The following is a 16,621-nucleotide window of genomic DNA, read 5'->3' as shown; positions in this document are numbered from 1 at the left end:
TTCTTTTTTCCTTCCTCTTCCCGTTTTTCAATTTCTTCTTGTTTTTGAATAGGATTTTTGCTCGGTGTTGGAAGATTTTTAGACAGATAGGCAGGCACATTTTCAAACTTAGGAACAGCGTCGTTTGAGAGTTTTAAATGGTTAGGTTTTACAGTTAAAATAGACTCATCAGGTCTTTTAACAGAATCGTCCCTAATTACGAAACTGAGCTTGCTGAAGGGACGAATTTGGCTCGATGGATGGCTATGATCCACTTTTGTTTCTGAAACCAGTCAGTAGGAAATTTAAACACTGAAATACAATCAGCTATACAACATGACTTAGCCATAATTCACAATGTTCACACACGTTTAAATCATTCAACACCATCGATAGCCTCACTGCTGCGAGGTTCAAATCAGCCTACAAGTCACTGGCGAGAAGTGAAGCGGCTGGCGACTTGTGTGACGTAGCGTCCGAAGTGGAGGGGGAGCCTTATGGCCTGTCTATCTAGTTGGCCTTGACCTAACCTAACTTAACCGTACTATATGTATCATGAAAACATATTTCAAGTGCCAGTAGAGAATGTATGTATGTATGTATGTATGTATGTATGTATGTATGTATGTATGTATTGTACCAGTAAAAGAGCCCGACTCTCAGATTAAATTTGATAGGGGCATGAAATAGAGATCTCAGGGCAAAAAAACTGGATTAATCGTAGCTAGGGCTCGGTACAGGAGGTAGGGTCCTATCTACAGAAAAACTTTGACTCTGATTGTATAAGAGTTTATTCAAATAAGTCATGAGTTTGCACATCACCTCTAAGTAGAAATGGACTGTCTTCCTCGTATTCCAATAGTATGGCTTGGGTTCTCCAGCTCACCAAGCCAAGCTGGTTGAAGCACGTTCCAGAAGACTCGAGGGATTCCAGGGACTCCAGATACTCCAGACAGAGGCAGCTGGACTGTCTGGATTGACGGCGAGTAGAGGTGTCTCGAACTCTGAGGCCCGGGTTGAACCCCGATGATCCAGGCGATGTTGTAGATAGTCATGTACTACCTCAGCCCAATAAGACTGAGAGGATTGATGTTCCCAAGGTCACTAGTAGCACTGAGTCCATGAACACCTTGGATGATCAACTTATAAGCAGAGATCTTGATAATTGTACATCAAGACTTCCAACACTCCTAAAATGATATGAGTGGTATTAATAATTTTAGAGTTCATCACTAGGAAGATCCCCTTCCCTGTATGACTTTTGGCAATGAAAAAACACAAGTCCCTTCTTGTGAAATTATAGTTAAACTCAAAGTTCATTACTGGCGAAGGTGCAAGTCTTTGCCTAAACTCGAACGAAAAAACACAAGTCCATTCACTTGGAAGTTTGAATATATTTAAAGTTAATCACTGGTGAAATTCATAAAGTCTTTGAGTGACCACTTACGAAAACACAAGTCCATTCACATAAATAAATTCACTGACAAAATTTATAAGTCTTTTAACCCAACACTGGCAAATGTACAAGTCTTTGAGTAAATGCAAGTGAAATCCTAACTCTGTTCAAAGCCGTTGGAAAGTTAAAGTTCATCACTAGCAATGTTAATCAATCACTGTCTATTAGAAGAATGAGTTCCTCAACAGTTGCAAATATTCCACGTAAAAAACACAAGTCCATTTTACGAACACTTAGAAAAGTTCCAATCTCGTTTACGCGTAAATAATACAAGTCCGTTCAGTGAACACTTAGAAAAATTCCAGCTTCGAAGACGCGTAAATAATACAAGTTCATTCAGTTAACACTTAAAAAAATTCCAACTTCGATGACACGTAAATAATACAAGTCCATTCAATGAACACTTGTAAATATTCCAAGTTCAATTACGAAGACTTAAAAAAATTTCTACCACACTCGAAGTCTTATGAGTCCACTTTATAAAACTTGGAAGAATCGTCTTCCCACACTTGTATAATGACAGAGTTCCACGATGATAGTAGCAGCAAGAGTGTCCTCGCTGACTACTCAGCTGAGACTGTGTGAATAGGCTACAGTAGGTCCCCTTTTTATTCAATCCGGGATGTCTACGTCATAATACGGTTTGATTGAATATCTCCCGAATCCCTCGATGGATTTGCTTGAAACTCGAGCATTGGGACGTTTAGGTGATCCCAAACAAGATGACATATCGCTCGACTCGTTAGCACAATTATTATAGAAATTTCCAAATTTTCTCCATCGAACTCACTAGAACAAGTGACGTGGAATCCAGAAAATACCAGTCAAGGCTGGCAACACGTGTTGAGACAAGCGGGCGGCCTAGCTAGCCCCTGTGGCTACGTCACAGCTCACAGTCGTCATACACTTCGCTAGCTGGTCCTCGCTGTTGGTAGACAAACCATCCGCGCTCGGAACATTACGTTTGGTAAATAAACGTAATTTATGCTCAAAAAATACTTATGTACAGGTCGTAACCGGTACAGTATGTATGTATGTATGTATGTATGTATGTATGTATGTATGTATGTATGAACATAGTGAGAAAACGATATGGTATCGAAGATAACAAATTGTATTTTACGGCAAATGTTTGTTTTCTTTTTCAAACAGAGTCACCTAACCTAACCTAACTTAACCGTGCTGTATGTATCATAAAAACATATTCCAAGTGCCAGTAGAGATACAACATGCTCACTATAAGTTTACATGGGAATGGCTTCTCTGAAATTTAACCAAACCAAACCAAATCCCATGGCACTACAGCCCTCGAAGGGCCTTGGCCTACCAAGCGACCGCTGCTCAGCCTGAAGGCTTGCAGATTACAAAGTTTCATGTGGTCAGCACGACGAGTCCTCTCAGCCGTTATGCTTGGCTTTCTAGCCCGGAGCCGCTACCTCACCGTCAGATAGCTCCTCAATTCTAATCACGTAGGTTGAGTGGACCTCAAACCAGCCCTCAGGTCCAGATAAAAATCCCTGACCTGGCCGGGAATTGACCCCGGGCCCTCTGGGTAAGAGGCAGGCACACTACCCCTACACCATGGGGCCGGCTGAAATTTAACCAGACGCAAGAAAATATAAAACTAACCTCTGAAATCTATGATGCACTCTGCCATATATTGAGGTGTATCCCATTCCTACTTAATTGCAGTATTTAGCATTAAAATTAAGCAATTGTTTACTTCAGCTTTTATTTTTAAGAGATAACAACTGCCATCTGACACGTTATTTATGCATGTATTACGAAAACATATTCTCTTTCATTTCCATTTTTCTTTACACAACCAGTCGACGGGTAGTGCTAATCGACTCCAACATCGCCTTCAAATGTCGACGAGAAAGCTCGCTAGTGGACATAGTGAAGAAACGATACCGAAGATGATCGATCGCATGCAATATAATCGCTGGGTGGATAAATGTTGGTAACAGAAAAAATCGTGCACACTTAATCGCTCTTAATAAAGGATGTGTCAGCGATAGGGCTCTTGCTGTAACCGAAGGATAATCCACAGTTTAATATAGGAGTTTTGAAGGGACAGAAAAGAACTGTCTGTATAACAGGGTTCTTGTTATATGCCATTCTCGTTATAGCAGACTTCTACTGTAGATAGAAATAGAGAGTTTGTTCACAAGAGTGAACACTGCTGACTATCAATAAGAATGTAAATTTATATTACACGGATCTGTTCGAATATTATTTTCTACTCCCCACTGGCACTTGAATTGAGCGTCCAAGTGAATAATAAGCACAGTCATTACTATTTACGGCTTACAATTTCTCTCGCAGTGATGGGAAGTTATTGCGTGTTCCCTCACTATTGTAAGTGTTCACTTGCATTAAATGAAAGAGTTTATCTGATCAAAGTTCTTCACTTAAAAATGATTAACAAAGTGAAAGTTAATTTCAGGAGAAATATTCAAGGTTCTTTCACACGGTTGCTCAAAATACAAGTCCAACTCACCATGTAGTAATACAAGTCCGCGAAGAGTTTAAGTGTAACTTTCTCTTGTAGAATTCTAAGTCCTTCGTACAGTATTACTTTGTACTAAACCGGGCGAGTTGGCGGTGCGGTTAGGGGCGTTCAGCTCTGAGCTTGCATCCAGGAGATAGTGGGTTCGAAACCCACTGTCGGCAGTCCAATCCCGTCGTTGCCATAATACCTCTATGTGTCGGTGCGACGTAAAGCAAATACTAAAAAAAAAATTTAAAAACTTTGTCCTAAGACAGTGTGGATTGTCGTCATGTCCAGCAGCTAGCTTGCCACGCAGAGCTCTGGATCACGAATGAGTTGAGTTCAACATTGACTGCCTTTGTCATATACTGGAATGCCACAGCCGGTGGGCTACATCATGTTAATTGCATCAGTTTATTATACTTAATAACTCTTATGTCCATGATTGGATTTTAATGAAACTTGAATATGTTGCAGTTAGAATGATTGTCCACAGGATGTTGTTATTCATTTAGCCATAACTTAATTACTTTGGGATTTGTTAAATATGACAAATCAGGTGGTTTGAGTGGCGTGTCACAGCCGTGGTTAGCAGGCAGCGTGGCTTACGTCACTCATTCCACATCAGCCAAGACAGAACGATTGCCTGTCTTCACCTTGAAATACTTTGTTATTTAAAACTATATAATCTGTACTCGCGTTTCTGGTATAATATATTCTTTTTCACCCATCAGCATCATCATCATCATCTTGAAACAGCTCCAGTTTGCCGGGTGCGGTGAATGAGCGCTGTCCATTTACTTCTGTCTGTGTACATGTCTTCTTTCATAACCTGCAGCAAATCCAGTCCTCGTCCAGCTCAATCGCTTTTAATCTGATCGATCCTTCTCTTCCTTGGCCAACTTCTTGATCTTTTGCCTTTGAGTTCTTTCTCAAACAACACTTTATCTGTTCTTTGTTCATCCATATGCTAAAAATGTTTGAGTTTTGTGTTATATATCCTTTATGCTCCCCAGTTTTACATTTTTATAGCAGCAGTTACCTAGTTGTCAGTAAGTTTGTTTGTATTTCAGGTTCCGGAAACCACAAAGCTATCTGGTAGGAATAGGCTGTTGTTTCCTCTTAGCTGTAGCCTTCCGAATGGCTACAGATGCAATTCCTACAAAGGATGTTCATGTCTTCTATGGCTGCCAGTTCATGCTATTTGCAACAGAAGCATTCCTCCTCCTCATCATACCTCAGAAGCTTGCTGGTATAACCAAAGCAAAACTCAAATAATGCTTTAATGAAGCTATGCATCATTAATATTGATAAGTTTCTTTTACCACCACATTGCCACGAATGCTGTAAGCTTTATAATTGGGCATTGGATGATTAAAAAGTAAGAGATTAAAGTGATATGCACATGATTTGAAGTTACTGATGCAAGCACGTGAAATATATAGTACTGTAGATGCTACAATTTAGTTCATATAATGTAAACAAGGCTCAGTCTTTTTCTACAGTAGCTGTGTTTACTAGGTGTACAGTATGTTATGTATATATTTCAACATAAGTAACACAAGATGTTGACAGCTAGAATTTTGATACTGAAAAATCTTTCAGATTGTAATGTGTGTCCTATGTTTGTATGTTAAATCTAATTGAAAAGAAGCATTTTAGTTGCGTAATGTGTTGTATTGGACAGCTCAGATGCCTTCAGTAATTATTAAATAAATGCATAAAATACCATGATGCATGAGTACACATATAAAACACACACCATCATAAACTGAATGGTAAAGTACAGTGTCATCTCAGAAATCTGGCCCTCTTGCTACCAGGTGGGTGCCAGATTACTAGAAAGTCCAAAATATTGGAATTTGTAGGCTATCATTTCTGTCTTATAGGGGAAAGAATACTGTATTTATTCAAAGAGGTTAATTTATGCATACTGTATTTAATTATGTTCTGTATACTATGTACATACAGGTAATAAACTCATGTTCATAAAAAACAGATCACTTGAAAGACTAGAGATAGGAAGTTGATATTCACAGGACATGTTCATTAATATGTTCTACAGAAACGATTGTCTTTCAGTCACCTGGGTTCAGCATGTGTCCTGTTGCCTAGTAGGTACTCAGTCCTCCATGGGCATTGATAACTTGTTCCATGCGTGATGGCATCGACACGTATAAGGCATGAATGGCGTCCTGGGGTATAGCCATCCATGTTGCATTCACCTGGTTCCACATTTCATCTTTTGTGGTTGGCATTGGGTCACAGTGCCGCACCCTTCGTTTCACCATATCCCACACATTTTCAATTGGCGACAAGTCCGGTGATTGGGTGGGCCAGGGCAACAGTCTGACATCCTTCGACAATAAGAAGGCACGTGTTCATGCAGCAATATGTGGTCGTGCATTGTCTTGCTGAAATATGGCGTCTGGGTGTCATGTAGAAAGGGTATGGCTACGGGTCACAGGATGTCATTCATGTAGGTCAAACTGGTCGCTGTGCCCTGGACGCACACCAACTGTGATTGGTGGTTGTAACTGATAGCACACCACAGCATAAGGCCTTCAGTTGGCACTGAATGTCTTGTGCGAATGCAGTCAGTGTGATACCTCTCCCCCTGTCTGCGGCGAACCAAAAGGAGCCAATCATTTTCAAATAAACAGAACCTGGATTCATCCGAACACACTATCTGCTGCCATTCCTGTCCCCAGCAATGTCGTTCCATACATCATTGCAGTCCAGCATGTTTGTGCACATTCGGCAAAGGTAGGCAGAGAAGTGTATGACCCGCTGGTAACCCAGACCATAATAAACAGTGACGAACTGTCACTCCTGATAGTGTACGATGTGTTACACTGTTCCACTGTTGCGCCAAAGCTGAGGAGGACGCAGATCTCTCCTGCAATGCCATTTGGATGAGGTATCGATCTTCTCGGGGGGTGGTCTGAGTGGTGCGACCAGACCCATCTCGCTGTGTTCTATGGCCTGTGAACCATTCTGTACACACCCTTTGCACTGCTGATACACTTCATCCCAATTTCCTGGATGGATGCATCACGTTCTCTCATGCCAATAATGCACCCTCATTCAGGTCTTCGGTTTATAGTGACAACGAGAGCCGCAGCCACATTTTACCAGTTGGTGGTGGTGCACCGAGATATTGATGTGGACTTTGAACCTAAGGGCCGACATGATTCAAATGCTAATCATTTCTTCAGAACATACTATTGCACATGTCCTGTGAATATGAACTTCCTAACTCTAGTCTTTCAAGGTGTTCTGGTTTTTATGAACATGAGTGTATTTAGGGTAATATTAAAAAAATAACACTCACTTCATTTAAGAACACTTACGAACCATCAAAATAAAACAGTATTGCACATTGCATTTTGGGAAAGGAAATTAGCCTGCCCGTTGTTATTGTCGGTAAGAAACCTTTCAGTGATGGTAGTTAGTTTATTTATGTCAAGAGATTAAAGCATTTTCTTGTAATCTCTTCAGAGACAAAATTCAGATCCTGTTCTTTCAGCATGGTACACCGGACAGAAAAATAGGACTGTTTACTGGACGTGTTGGACTACTGAATGGCAGGATTAGGGACAGATTGTGCAGTACTTGTGTAAAATACTTTTACACACTTATGAACTTGTAAGCAGACATAATTGAAACTGTCTAGTCTACAACATCAGAATGAGATTAGTAAGTTATTGCTTTGCTAAGTACAGATTGCAATAAAATATCTTATAATTTGTTAAAATAATAATCTATGCCCTTTAGGCAGTTTGTAGATATTGATAAAGTTTCAAGTTAATTTGGACAAGTGATTAAATTTAAAAACTCCTTAGATATTATTCATGGTTCTATGGTTCTTGTTTACACAAGCTACTTGTCATATTCCTCAGACTTGTGCTTTTTTCTTTCCACTTCTGTTAAAGGCCCTCAGGTGTTTGACTTCTCCTTTTTTCGCTCTTCCACCCAGATGTTTTGTGGCTTGGCAAGTCGTCCCTCAGGTTCGTGTTTACTCTTATATGTTTAGAGAGTTTATACAGTGTATTATTGTTGGGACGTACTGTATATCTTTTTTGTACTTTTCATTCAAGGCAGTTGGGCTGTCTGATTTGACAGACTGGAAATCTTCCATTCATTCGGAATTCTAAGAAGGTAATGCTCGACAGTATAGTACCAAAAGTCATATTTTTTTATTTCAATAGTTAGGATTTCTACATTATTCTTTCTCGAAAAACTTCAAGTAGTATGAGATTGGTAATGAACCAATGGTAATTTAATTGAAGGTAAACTACACGGTACCAAGGAAAAAAAAAGGGGTTTTGTCTTATCCTGGTAGTATTTTCTAAACTTGTTAGAGAACTTTGAGGAGCATCACATTTCAGCAAATTACTGATTTTTTAATTACCTTTTTTTTTATTTGTAAACTTATAGAGGTGAAGATAGCCTAGTTGTACATAGTTCTGAATTAAGCATAAGTTTTTACAGGTCCCAGCAAAAAGGGAGTGTAGTACATATAATATTTTTCTGAGTCATATAAGCTGAACATATTCTTTCTCCTTTCTTGTTATCAGAATGCTGCACATGTTTTATCACATGACAGACAGAACTGGTTCAAAGAAAAGACAGAAGTCATAGTATTGGTCTAACTATGCTGGTATACAAAGCAGTGCTGTGAGATGACTTTTTGCTACATTTGGCCCACATGATACATTCACTACATAACGTGGGAATAAAAGTTTTTTTTTTAATTTTCACGTCAATACAGGTGATCAGTATGTCTACAACAGGAGTTAGTGACAAGACAAAAATTATCTCATTTTAGAAGAGAAAGTGATATTTATTCAAGAAGAGAAACATACCTTGCAAATATCAAAAGTGAATGTTGTGACTGGTTGTGTTTTATTGTACATTTATTGTTGTAACATTTTATAAATAATGTTTTCATACATTTTTTTATAAATTAAGTACTGTTTAAAGGAACTCTCCAGTAAGAAAGATTGGTAGGCCTTTCATTCACTACTTTTCATCCATTTTTCACCTCGTTCATTATTTATAGTCCATTCACTTTCTTCCACTTCCCTGTGCTCACACTCGATTGTTATATTGATTTTACATCCACAAATTTTCATCCATTTTCACCTCGTCCATTATTTGTGGTCCATTCACTTTCATGCTCCTCTCTTTGGAGTACAGATAGGTGTTTTTAAGTATCTGCACAAATACCATAAAATATTCAAAACAAATGTAGAACAAAAATATCAATAAGGAATAATAATTGTTCCGGGGTTTCTGTGGTTCACAGAGGGATAAGAAGCGCTTGGGAGTTTGCAAGTTCAAGTTGCAAGTTGAGTGGGTGGACAAGGAATTAACTAAAGCAGAACTTAACACAACAAATTTGAAAATACTTTTTTTTTCCTTTTGTTAAAATTGAGAGATAGAAAATCTGAATCAGTAACAACAACTAGCACAGGTTATTAATGAGCTCATCTGCTCTAACAGTATCAGGGACTTAAAAGTCCAAAAATCAAGTACAAAAACATGACATAATTACCAGTCAAATAATTTACATAGAAAAGAACATTATTGCTCTTGATAGGTACAATATTTTACAAGAGCACGATTTACTCCAGTCATATATACTGCATAGGACTCTGCGCTCCAAATATACCGTAGTCCAGCCTCGCAGAAGCATCAGTTTCTTATAGCGCACTAAATTTCCACCTGACAACCTATCGGTTGGCCTCACATTAAAGTATTAGTACACAGTTGCCCCGATGTGGGCTTATCTCTTGCTCAACAGTTACATTAGTCAATGTTCCCAAAGGGAACTGACATAAGGGAAATTTTACACTCACAAGTAAATAAACAGGGGCATAATTGCCCATACTATGTGGCCTTAATGGTAAAAGAACAGGTTGCTCATAACCGGTCGTAAATAAAAGGCAAGGAGGCGAAACACCAGCATTCCTTATATAAAATGTTAAAACCCTAAGTGGGCTTATGGCCCAAAGATACAGAGGCCAATTTTATACTACACGGGGGGGTGACTAAAGGAGAAACATTAATGCCATGACAAGATTTAGGAAATTTAGAGGTTGAAAGCTTTAATCACCCAACAACAGAGGGTCATCACTCTTTGTTCCCTTACATTACATATTTCCCAGAAGGGAATAGAACCAGATCCTCAGACTTGCTGAAAATTCTACATTGAAACCACCAGTTTACAAAATTACATTAAAAGAAAAGAGGTTGAAACCTTCCCCCCAAACTATCCACAGGAGCTATCACATGTCTAGGTAAATTCTGCCATTAGCTTGTGCCGCTGGATCTTCCTCACGCTGGCCTCGCCCCTGCCTTACCTAGGTCAAGTCGCACTCCCAAGCAGTGGAGCAGTTCAGACCATACGGCCCTTAAGTGCCCTGTTTTTATAGTACTCTTAAAGGAAGCTTCCAGAACTCTTTTCTAGTAGGCTAGATTCCTGTACACACCCCCAGTTTTAATTAGCTAGAGAACATCTTTTTTTCTTATGTTTTTCTTCTTGAGAAATGTTTCTGTGAAGATCTTCCTTTGTGAACAATCTTCACAGTCCTACCCTCCTAGTTTGAATCTTCATGAAAAATAATTAATATGCTTATGGCCTTCAAGTTTGACCCCTAACTTCAGTGATATAATAGTATCGTGGTGGTGATTGTTGTTTTAGGGGCTTCGTCATTGATCATGGAGAAGTACTGTATGGTGGATTGAATAAGAAATTATAATTTATGATTACATTCCCCTAATGGATAAAATGCTGGCCCAGCAGTGTAGGGGTAGGATGCCTGCCTCTTACCCAGAGGCTCCAGGTTCGGTTCCCAACCAGGCCAGGGATTTTTATCTGGATCTGAGGGCTGGTTCGAGGTCAACTCAGCCTGCGTGATTACAATTGAGGAGCTGTCTGACAGTGAGGTGGCGGCTCTGGTGTAGAAAACCAAGAATAGTGGCTGAGAGGATTCGTCGTGCCAACCACACACCACCTCGTAATCTGCAGGCCTTTGGGCTGAGCAGCGGTCGCTTCATAGGCCATGGCCCTTCAGGGCTGTTGCACCATGGGGTTTGGTTTTGCTTGTTAATGTATAAAATATATTTCATTACAGTAATTGAGAAAGAATAAAGCCGGCTCCGTGGTGTAGGGGTAGCGTGCCTGCCTCTCACCCGGCGGCCCCGGGTTCGATTCCCGGCCAGGTCAGGGATTTTTACCTGGACCTGAGGGCTGGTTCGAGGTCCACTCAGCCTACGTGATTAGAATTGAGGAGCTATCTGACGGTGAGATAGCGGCCCCAGTCTAGGAAGCCAAGAATAATGGCCGAGAGGATTCGTCGTGCTGACCACACAACACCTCGTAATCTGCAGGCCTTCGGGCTGAGCAGCGGTCGCTTGGTAGGCCAAGGCCCTTTAAGGGCTGTAGTGCCATGGGGTTTGGTTTTGAGAAAGAATAGATTCATCTCACTTCGTACCTGACCCTGTGAAGAAACGGGACGAGTTGGATTCACAGGTAATGTCTGCCCTCAGAATTCTCATCAGTGTAGGACCCTGATTCAATTTCTGAACTCAATTTAACATCATTTAATTACCTTCCCTTGTTACACTTTCTGTCATGAGCTTAAGGAGCATGACTTAATGTATTATGAACAAAATTTCACAGGTACCTCATTAAAGATATATACAATATGCAACATTTAATAATTTCTGTTAAATGCATCTGGAATGTTCCTCAGTAACATTGTATTTACAGGGCTGACGTACGTGTTGAGAATATTTTGCTTGTTGCTGCTTTCTGAATATCAGTCTATTGATAATTAATTATTTTTCCTGCATTCTGTTCCTGTTAGTTCTTCCTTTAGCCTCGTGCTGTTTACCTTGGAAGTCATAAAAACTGTTAGCTTATTACTATTCTGTACACTTTCTAAACACATTTGCTTTTGTAGGAGCATTAGAATTTCCAAAGAAATATATATTGTCATTATGTCTGAGAAGACTCCTATGTGGCGATACTGTTGGAGAAATATTGTCACATAACAGATATAACATATTGTTAAGAATGAGAATTCTTTGATTTTACTCATACAATATTGCACCCTAGGTGACAGAACCTTACTAGTTAAAGTTCTAAGCTCAAAAATATTTCACATAGCATTTTTTCTAGGCATGACGACAATATATTATATATATGCCTGTTGAGTTGTGATAGCTTTTATGTATAATACAAGTTGATTTTTATATAGCTTGCAATTGAATGTTGTTGGTTGTGATTATGCATTGAATGTTGCACAAATTAATTATATTTTTCTAAAATATAGACCCTATATTTGTTGGAGTATAGTGTACTAGTTTTTTTGGTGGAGAAAGCGTGTTAGTTTTTAAATGCTATAGTGGTCTATTACCATATACTTGGACCCCAAAAAATGTTGTTGTCGTTATTATATTGTATTGTTAGTGTCCATTGAACCATTCTTTAAAGTGGCAGGACTGGGTTGCACAAAAGCATTCCAGTATCAAATGGCCCTTTTTAAAAGTGAATCTGCATTCTATTTCTTTCATCTTAAAGTTTGAAAATATATTTGGAGAACAGTTTATTAAAGTCATCTTCACCTCAGATGATTTGCTGTGAACCGGGCGAGTTGGCCGTGCGCGTAGAGGCGCGCGGCTGTGAGCTTGCATCCGGGAGATAGTAGGTTCGAATCAGACTATCGGCAGCCCTGAAGATGGTTTTCCGTGGTTTCCCATTTTCACACCAGGCAAATGCTGGGGCTGTACCTTAATTAAGGCCACGGCCGATTCCTTCCAACTCCTAGGCCTTTCCTATCCCATCGTCGCCATAAGACCTATCTGTGTTGGTGCGACGTAAAGCCCATAGCAAAAAAAAAAAAAAAAAGATTTGCTGTGAAAAACAGTTCCATTGAGTTGCACCTGTTTGATACATTTATATGTAATGTTGTTTATTGATGTTTTTAAGGGTTCAGGTCATCTTTGGTTAATGGTTGTGTTCATGAGCACTAACAGCTTGTGCAGGTAAATGTGCTTATTTTGATCTAGGCTTGAAGTGAGTGCCCTGAGACATATTTCTTGTAGGCCCTACATCTCATATTTTGATTCATGCACTATTTTGAAAATTCTACATTGTAATTAAAAAAGGAGTTATGCATTTATATTAATTAGTGTGGAAGATGTGATGTTCCAAGCAAGTAACTGCTTAAAAAAATCAGATTTTGGGAAATAGCCATAAAAAATGAACATAAATGGTTCCTGGGCCCCAGCATGCTCCTTTTTATCTTCCAATATTTTTTTCTTCTTTTAAGTATGTTTTTCTTGCCTTACTCTCCAGTGTGATCTGTTTCATTGAAATTTCGTTTTGTGGTTCAGTTCTTTTACCTCTTCAGTCATGCCCTTTTCAGGTTTTATGTTCATTCTTTTGTAGAGTCCCAGTTCTACAGGCAAACCAGAATAGAAGTGGGACATAGCATCTATCACCTGTAACATCACACTTTTTGCTCCCAAATAACTGTTTTGCTCACCTTGCCACACCATCTCATTGAAGCACTCGTTTACATTTTGAATCTTCTCACGATTTCTCCTGCGTCCATTTCTCAGTCAGCCTGGTGTAGACTTTCCCTACTTTGGTAAGTACTGGTGGGGTTGTGATTGTATCATATACCTTTCATTTTCACGATCTCAAATGATCACCAATTATATTCACCTTTTGGAAAAATATTTCAACAGAATATTGGCCAGCAGGGTAGGAAAGGTGATGGTATACAATTTATAATCACTGGATAGCGTGCCAAAAGCTTGGATTCAGTTTCAGACCTCTCCTTAGTGTTTGTATGGAGTGAGGGCATTCGACAGAAGTAGGCTGTTTGCTGACACCAGATTTCACCCTCTTCCTACCTCATCATCATCATCATCATCATCATCATCCCACATCCAGTTGTGCAGGTCGTCCATCTGCATCATTTAGAAAGACCTGCATCAGGCAAGCCGGACATGTCCTCGGACACTCCCAGCACTAAAAGCTGTGCAATATCTAACTAAACAATCGGTCATTAAAGGCTCTGTCTTGGCATTGCAACCACTATTCTTTGTTGTTTGCTGTCCTCTTCATCTGTTCATAGAGTTTCTGTAACCTTGTCAAAATATCTTTCCTAGGTCTTTCCTTTTTTTAACCACAAATTTCATCTTCAGAATGCTCAGTAGGAATTTGTTATGCCTGATGCCAGGCTGAGTAGCTCACAAGGGGAGGTCACGATGTCCGCATCACCGATTTTGTTCTGGCAAGTAGTAGCGCGCAACTCTCAAAGTTTTCTGAAAAAAAAAATTGAAAATATCTAGAAAAGTTATGAGAGCTTTAGCATGCGAGGTACCATCAAGTGAGAGACTGTGGCGTGGTGGTCGAGTGGTTAAGGTTCTCCACTGCTGTTGTGAAGATGGCGAGTTCGAGTCACGCTCGTCTCAACTTTCTTCTGACATTTCCTGATCCCCCTTTTCCTCGTGTTGCGAATGAGAGTGGCAGTTAGTCACTGTCTGACCGCGTTGTGTCGTGTAATGGTTGTGTGCTATGTAACCGGACATGCTCATCATGAGTTCGATCAACATGGAGATCTCACATGTTGAATTATGTTTGAATGAAAATGTTTTTGAATGTGAAGCTACGCAAAGTTCAAACGAGTTCCCGGTAGAGCAAGCAATAAATAAACAGTTGAAAAAGGCCGTGGCTTACATCGATTACCTTCTTTATATAAATCGCTTACTGGATCCTGGCAACTCTGTAGAGATTAAAGAAGAGGCCGAATTACTGGGAAAGAAAGTGTTTAAATCTATTTTGATTGTAACAGGAGAAAATAAATGTTAGTAGATGAAAAAAAAAAGAAGGGGAAAAGGGGGATATAAAGCTGGTAGCAGCATGACTTGAACTTGCCATCTTCATAACTGAGAACCTTAACCACTCTACTACCGTGCCACAGTGTCTCGCTTGATGGTACCTGGCATGCTAAACCTCTTTTAACTTTTTTCGACATTTTCAAAATCGCTTTTTACAAAATTGTTTGAGAGTTGCGTGCTACTACTTTGCCGATGATATAGATGTTGATTCCCATAGGGAATCTGAAATATTTGTTCCGAATGAGTAAATTTATAATACCAGTATAAATGGTCCGTTATTGGACATTATAAATTTTCCAGCTAACTCATTCCTGGTTGCCAGCATTTCGCCTTCATGTGCTAGGCTGGGCTCATCAGTTGGTACCTAGCACACCTACCAAGATGCTGGCTAGTGCATACCGGGGGGGGGGGCACTGCGTAGGCTAATTGTAGCCACCGGCAGTGCCAATGCACTATGAGATACTTTGTCTCATTATCAAAAATTGATGCCTGCTTGGCCATCAGATGATATAGATGTTGATTCCCATAGGGAATCTGAAATATTTGTTCCATTGAGTAAATTTATAATACCAATATAAATGCCCCCCTCCCCCCCCCCCCGGTATGCACTAGCCAGCATCTTGGTAGGTGTGCTAGGTACCAACTGATGAGCCCAGCCTAGCACATGAGGGCGAAACGCTGGCAACCAGGAATGAGTTAGCTGGAAAATTTATAATGTCCAATAACGGACCATTTATATTGGTACTACTACTTTGCCAGTGTGATTTTATGATGTAATATTACCAACCTACAAAGTTTTGAGCAAAATCGGTGATGCGGACATCGTGACCTCCCCATGTCTGATAATAGAGGCGCTGACCTTCTGACCCCAACTTGGCAGGTTCGATCCTGGCTCAGTTCGGTGGTATTTTAAGGGGCTCAAATACCTCAGCCACTTGTCGGTAGATATACTGGCACGTAAAAGAACTCCTGGAGAACTAAATTCCACCAGCTCGGCGTCTCTAAAAACTGTATAAGTAGTTAGTGGGACATAAAGCCAATATTATTATTATTATTATTATTATTATTATTATTATTCCTGATGATGTGATTTACACGCACAGTATTACAGACATTAGTCTGCCTTGGTCTTCCTCTATGCTTTATGTGAACGAGTCTTGAATATGCCACGAGTGTTCTATCAACCTTTCTTTTTCTGTGATAAGATTTTGCCAAATTGATTGATCCCTTGGAACAAAATTCAGTATCTCATCATCCAGTTCTCCTGTCTCACCATCATAATTCTCCTTTAACATTTTAAAGACTGCTATTTTTTTTTTTTCACTGATTTTTATTCAGGTTACACTCATTCCCTTACAAATAACTTCCTCATTCTTACATATTTGATGTGATCGATTTCTCTTTTGTTGAGAAAAGCTGTCCTTACCTGGATTGGTCTTATGCTTTTTTGCTCCTGCTTTTGTTCTGACAGTATTTTGCTATTGAAGTAATACATTCTTTTTTATAAAATTCATTTCATAATTTTTGATACTCTGTGATTCACTTGACTCATTTAATTGGTGTGATGGAATGTGATGTTTTAGTGCCTGACAATCAAATTAATTGTATTATGCTCTAAAATTCCATAGTGAATGAGACATCAAACAAAACAAATAATTTTTCCACAGAGAAGGGTACTCATTGAGTGAGTGGATCTATGGTAGAAGAACATAGCGTGTTAGTACATTGCAGTGTTTTCATTATTATTAGATGTCTTTATTGCTCATGGT

At 39.5% G+C, this 16,621-nt stretch overlaps 1 protein-coding gene across 1 annotated transcript in view; it reads left to right on the top strand.

Annotated features, from left to right (window-relative positions):
- The window catches only part of G6P (Glucose-6-Phosphatase), a 90,356-nt gene extending 82,817 nt beyond the window's left edge, over positions 1-7,539 (top strand). The window contains exons 6-7 of the mRNA XM_067148574.2: positions 5,003-5,181; positions 7,459-7,539. Coding sequence (XP_067004675.2) covers positions 5,003-5,181; positions 7,459-7,526 — 247 coding nt within the window. The 3' untranslated portion in view covers positions 7,527-7,539. The remainder of the gene's footprint in view (positions 1-5,002; positions 5,182-7,458) is intronic.
- Positions 7,540-16,621: the final 9,082 nt, after the last annotated feature.

The sequence above is a fragment of the Anabrus simplex genome, chromosome 5 (genome assembly GCF_040414725.1).
Source record: "Anabrus simplex isolate iqAnaSimp1 chromosome 5, ASM4041472v1, whole genome shotgun sequence".
Taxonomy (NCBI): Eukaryota; Metazoa; Arthropoda; class Insecta; order Orthoptera; family Tettigoniidae; genus Anabrus; species Anabrus simplex.
Note: the sequence above shows the minus strand (reverse complement) of the source record. Positions and strands in the feature narration are given on the sequence as shown.